This window comes from Sinohyriopsis cumingii, unplaced genomic scaffold, assembly GCF_028554795.1.
Source record: "Sinohyriopsis cumingii isolate HCF-2022 unplaced genomic scaffold, ASM2855479v2 utg000792l, whole genome shotgun sequence".
NCBI classification, from domain to species: domain Eukaryota; kingdom Metazoa; phylum Mollusca; class Bivalvia; order Unionida; family Unionidae; genus Sinohyriopsis; species Sinohyriopsis cumingii.
The window spans coordinates 381,307-388,123 of NW_028315931.1; the positions used below are offsets into that span (position 1 = coordinate 381,307).

The following is a 6,817-nucleotide window of genomic DNA, read 5'->3' on the forward strand; positions in this document are numbered from 1 at the left end:
TCCAAGATCATTGTATCAAGGAAATAGAAAAAGGCTTCATACAAATATGCCAATGCTATATATAGAGTGGTATTACTACCTGTTATTGTGTAAAGAGATACATTTAAACAAACTGAATTCTCGATATTCATTTCTGTGCCAATTTGCAAGATTTTAACAAATCATAACCACAAATTGTACTAATGAAGAAAATTAAAACATGACAACAGCGAACAATTAAATGGACTACACATTTTCAGTACAGTCTCCAGGCCCAATTGTAAGAGTAGCTTCGAATAACCCTCTGTGTGTTATTGTCAAAGAACTATCTCCAAAATGGGAGGAAGAATAATCTTAGTGAGCCTTGCGTCAACCATATAGTTACACAGCGTCAATGCAACTCTACTATCAGGGTGTTTGGCAGAGAGATATCGACTTACCTGAATACATTATTGTTGTTCTAAACATTTTTCATGTCTTCACTCACTGTTATAAAATAGGAACAGAGGACATAATAAAATGTATCTAACCTACAAAGTTTCAAAACCATTCTTCAATAGGTGTATCTGTGGAGGGGAGATTAAATTTTGGTCTGAAATTCCAGATTGTGATGTAATTTGAAAGAAACCTGTAACGCAAAATCCAAACAAATGGTAAATAAGCAGAGAAAGTCAGGTTACAGATTTGCTGGAATTATACACCCAACGTATAATGCCGTGTGAAAAGCCCCAGGCTTCGAATAAAAGAAGCAACACGAAGCTTTGTCAGGAATGGGCATATAAACATACCCACATACGAATGGTGAGGCCAAAATACATCTTCGTTCATCGTTAATTTCCATAAATAGGCATCTATCAAACAAAACAGACTTACCATCCCTTTTCTCCAGAATAGTTTGGCCATATCTTGCAAGTTGTTTAGTACTGACCAGATCAACATATGTAGGTGAGGGTTCTCAAACGGTGGTTGCTCTGTTGAATCTGGACCTTTTAACAGCAAATGACATATTTTTGTAATGTTTTACTTAAATGTAAAAGACATGACAAGGACATTAATGTTGTATTGGCAGTCACAGTAACATAGGCAGTAGCATGTGTCATTCCTGGACTAGAGATAACTAACTAGGTTCCACTATCAGCAAGTCAGGAACGGCCTTACAAAAGTTACGGCATTTATGATTTGTAAAAGAGCTTTACGATATTTTGACCTGATCCTATATATTGTATCGTCACGTGCACATATGAAAAGCTAAATGTTACATTTGTAGATGTCATTCATGCTTGTTTTGAATTTTACTAACACAATTTTGGACTCAACTATATTCAAATAATGATATAATAATAATAACATATCACAAACTCTGCTAAAATATTTTCCAAAACCTAAACCAATTCCTTTAGATTGTCCGCTACATATGTATAATACAATATACCAAAACACAAGTCAGATTGGTTGTGCTTTCCTAGAGACAAAATGCGAGAAAATGCAATAAACTAAAGGGATAAGTTTCTTCTGAATAATTAAGTCTTTCACATCGGAATGCTGTGCAGGTTGGACAGAAACTCTTAGCTATCCTAGTATATACTGAAGATAAATAGTGATTACATAAGGATGTTTTATTTAAATACTGAAGCTGAAGTATACAAAATACAAGTTACATATACCATAACGATCACCACAAAGAGCCCACTACATCGATTCATCGCCGCAATCCACAAGTGTGTATATATATATATATATATATATCGATTTACCATCAACAATCACATACCAGTTTAAAGTCTCGATCTTCAATGATATATATTATGTGAGCTTAATCGCGCATGGATGAGAAGAATCCAATGATCCCAACCGTTTCTTTTTGAAAATGTCTCATAATATTTAGAATACATATTTATATTTTATGGAGACACTGATGAACTGTGATCAGCAATGGCAATGTTTCACCGATTCAGCTGTTCACTCCATCATCGAATCACAAATCTAAGCAGACGAACTTTAATTAAGATGGTCGATATTTCACAGACTCCAGATATATAATGCGAACCCCCAAATGACTGAAAGATCATCATCATTGTTACATGTTAATCCATAAACAGTTGGTTAAAGAACCATGGACGTGTCTTTGCATTAACATATAATGTTAGAAAGATATTCACGAATTTTAGCCCATCCATTATTACCTTGTTGTGAATTAGATTTTTTGGGCAGGCTGTATTGCTGGAGATAGTAGTCATCAAGTAAATGCACGATCAGTTTCCCCACCTTCTCCATGCTGATATTTTCAGTGGACTGTTTGAAATATGAAATATATCTTCTTATTTGTTCCGCCATAAAATCCGTGTACTGATATCATATTATAGAAATTCATACAAGGAAGTACGTCCATCAAAATAAATATTTATTCATTCCCATTTTGCTTCAGGTCATAATTTAGACATTAAGCATGTTAATCATATTAATTTGTTTAGTTTGTTTACAACAAAGCATTTGAATAAGCATTTCAATTTATTGAGTTGAGTGCATATACAAATATTATTTCAACAGAAATATATTTGTTATGTTTGGTCTTTACCATTACGGTGCATATTAACCACATCTTGTTGTAATTTCTACCATTACTAGGCAGGAAATAGTTAATTCACACTGGCATATTATTCTGTGCAATTGTAATATATTATCACAACATGATTTTCTCTCTTAATGTAATGCTAAACAAACAAAGATCTCGGAATACCACTGGGTCACACACTGCTGTACTAGGTCTGTTATCAAGTCAAGAATGGCAGCCATCAAGCCAATCAATCACAAATGAAATATATAATGTAAACGAATATAGGAAATGGAAAACATTGAGTTTCAGTGTTGTAAAGCATCCTGGCTGGGGTATCAGTATATGTACATCTTGAACTATAATAATGTTTCAATTGATAATAACTTTAAATCATTTGCTCTGTTTACCCTAACAACTATGGCACTCTAGATACGTCCTGTCTAGTAAAAGTTACTTTCAGCCTACCAGCTACACACATCTGTTTAGAAAATGATTTGTAAATAAAATATGTACTAATTTGCTTAAAATGAATGGATATTTATTGTTCATAAATGAAAGTAAAGTGTGCACACTTCCTATGCATTTCAAAGAACAAACACACAACTCAACATGGTAAAATGAGTACTAAATTCATTGAATACTGATAACGTAATTCGTACAAAATACAGTGACTACTTCTGATTTTAGTGGCAGATAATGACCATTCCAAAACATCCTATTAAATAGAAAAGACCAAACTACAATATCCTGCAACTCTAAATTGCAGAACACGAAAACAAAAACTTCTACTCTAAAATATTATCCCATATGTCACATTTCATACCTCCTTTTTCTTCCCTCTCACGTTTAGCAGTAAAGCCGATAGAGGGCTTTCCGAAGAGACCTCCTAGAAAAATGGGGGAGATATATCAAAGATAATACACTGACAAAGAATGTCATGCAGTACTTTTGCAGATATAAAGACACATGAAAGGCTGATCCATATGGATAGCATTTACTATTACAATGTTACATGTGTTATAATCAGCATTGGTTCTAATACTGTAGCACGTGTTACTGCAGAGAACTGTTTCACATTTAAATTTCTTTGAAAATTATTAAAAACAGTTTCCTTCTTTAAAATCCATAATATGATAATGCATTTCAAAATGCACTATAGCTGATAAACAAATAAACCATCGCTACACATGTTATATATTATTTGCCAATCATTTCATTTTCTGTGGTCGGGAGGATGGGTAGGTGAGGTGAGACCATATGGGAGTGATGGGACTGAGATGTGTTCAAATTAGCTCGAAACAATATTATATTTCTAATTTGTATGAAAAAGACATATAGACGAATGTATTATGTTCATTAGATTTATTCAAAAATTCATATGGAGGAACATTTTAAAATATATTGGTTCTAAGGAAAATCCCACGCCCCACCCGAAAATTAAAAATGTAAGACCCCTATGCCTCTCACCAAACCTAAACGCATTTATGCTTTCCATGTTTACTAAGATCTAAATTATAACAATTTACTTCATTATTAAGACAGAACACATGCCTCATTACAACTGTATCAAATACAGAAATGTTTACAGTAAAACGCCACATCATGTACGTTTCATAATTGCCGTTCTGGCAGTTGTTTTCACTGACGTATATCGGTAGCTTGCAGAGTAGTATCATCAATTGTGATTTACATCAAGCAGTACCAATCTACTACTTATCACTATAAAACATGATTTCATAACTCATATCAAGGCAAGCACTGTTGAATGGTAACTAATGTTGAGGTTTAAAAAATCGGAGTTTACATCTTGTTTGACTAGATAAATACAGCTATACGGTTTAGAAGAACATTGTAAATATTGTTTTTGTACATATGATCATAACTTACTGATAACAATTTGCTTATAAGGTTATGTACATAGATTGCTATCATGTGCCCACATTTCATTAGATAACTTCATCATGGGATAACATTAATGACCATTCAATATAAAACACAGATAGGTAGTAAATGTTTAATGAGTCTATAGCTCCAAATTCCTTTGTATGGTAATTAAAAGTTGGAACCTCTAACATGTACATTAATTTTCAAACACTTTGAGATATGTGACACCAAATCTGTCCATGAAGTATATAATAGCTAGAAAAGCTCTCGGAAACTAAAGTATACGAAAAGTGATTTTCTGAAGTGAGACTGAATCAAACATTATTTTTGACAGGCAACTAATGTCGGTTATTCAGGAATTAAAATAACAACATGCTTAAATTGTACCTGCAATTCGTAATAGCCACTGCAAGACAGCAACTCGGGAAATCGTATGAAGATAATGAGTCATGAAATATAGGCCATGGTGATGCGTGAAATAGATGACAAGTGCAAACAATACTCAGTAAAGTGTGTATTATATCACAGTGATCTGCCTATGTTCTGGACATGTAACCATATTAGACGACTATATTCACTTACCAACCAATGTAAATAGAGTATACGAAACAACTTTTAGTGTCAGTTTTACCGAACGGTTTTCCTGTTTTACAACGAATGGAGAAAGTAGAAAATAATTATCATATCCAGCATTATTTTCAGAAATAAGTATCTACGACCGGTTTATGACTGGTTTGCATTAAAATAGAACACATGTTATATCACAATAATCTTATGGTAGTGTAACATTTTTGAGATGCTTCCATGGATAAGGTTTAATACTGCGGATACAGGATGGATTGTCAAGGTTCCTGGATGTTTACAATATTACCAATGAGTTGAAATCTGAGATAATTAATAAACATTAAAAAGACTATAATCATCCAAAGTAAATATGTCGGTCATATGGTAGGCTGTATTAATGTTCAACGCTTCGATGGACAACGTGTATTTGCCATAGAATAAGGATTTACACTGACATAGTCTTAAATAGAAGCCTATTGTAAATGTTTACATGTCCTAGACTTTTTATTTTACCCAGATAGTAGATCGTAAGTAAAGACTCAACGCATCACCTGTATATATTACTACAAATGATGAGGAACAAAGATATAAAACGTGTAAACGTAACGATTAAATTCATAACAGTTGCTAAGATTTTGTGAGATGAAAATATTCAACGCCATACATAAACGTAGAAACCCTTTCGAAGAAACTCCAAACAATGTCCAAACTGAATAAAACCTTCTAACACTGACAGACGAAGTTGTTGTATATTCGTTCTGATTATTGTTATCAGATAACTGCACGAAACGAACATAATTTGCCTATGGAACAGTGATCAACTTTCAGGCTGCTGACACCTTTTTAAGACATAACATATTCTAATGATAGGATCACAGTTGTTCTTTTCTATATTACCTAAAGCGTTGTGAATATCAAATAAACTACAAAACATGCGTGCGGGTTACACACCATTCCAGGCTCAAGGATCTCGTCTTTTGCATAGACTCCAAACCTTTATTGGTAAGATTTCAAACACAGTTCGCTACATTGAATGACATTGTTAATGTTTGCTGGTTTCACTGACGATTCCGCAATGTGTGAAATCAAAATATATCTGACGGACAACACAAATTAAGAAACAACGTCAATTTAAATGTTAAAGACATTTTGTACATTTAGGAAATATTTTTGGAAAATCAAATACTGGATGAGCCTCCAATTTCTGCTAATACTCTAGTTCTTAAACTATGCAACTGAAAGGTGAAACCGAAGCCACCAATTTAAGTATATTCAATAAATAATTTATTTTTCTTTAATACGGAGTAAACATATGTAAGACACAGTATAGGACGTTCCGAATAAATTCCAATTTTTGTAATGTCTCAATGTATCACAATCATATAATCCAGACTGTCTTTGAAGGAGTCCCCAAAAATCCCAAAGTAGCTTTTTAGTCCACTGTAATTCCTATGCATACTTTAAATAAATCATTCGTGTAGAATTATATCCGAACACAACTCCAAACTCTGATCATCGATTCCCAAAGACAGATGTCAATTAATAATTACTTACCAAGCCTTTGTATATACAAAACATCACCTGTCCTGAGAATCAATAGTATTTGTAAGGAGAAGCACAGGCCTTGAAATAATATTGCTTAATGCTTAGAATCATTGCAATTAAAAACATGTAAAGCACACTATATATATATATATATATATATATATATATATATATATATATATATATATATATATATATATATATATATATATATATATATTAATAATACATAACAATTATTATTTTCAAAATAAGCAAATTATCGGGTTTTGCTAATACTAGTTGATTTGA

General features: G+C 32.7%; 1 protein-coding gene across 1 annotated transcript in view; it reads right to left on the reverse strand.

The window, feature by feature from the left end:
- LOC149773238 (transient receptor potential cation channel subfamily M member-like 2) overlaps positions 1-3,447 on the reverse strand; it is a 63,204-nt gene extending 59,757 nt beyond the window's left edge. Inside the window, exons 1-3 of the mRNA XM_089946563.1 lie at positions 3,357-3,447; positions 2,163-2,271; positions 853-965 (exon numbers count right to left, since the gene is read on the reverse strand). Coding sequence (XP_089802689.1) covers positions 853-965; positions 2,163-2,253 — 204 coding nt within the window. The 5' untranslated portion in view covers positions 2,254-2,271; positions 3,357-3,447. The remainder of the gene's footprint in view (positions 1-852; positions 966-2,162; positions 2,272-3,356) is intronic.
- Positions 3,448-6,817: the final 3,370 nt, after the last annotated feature.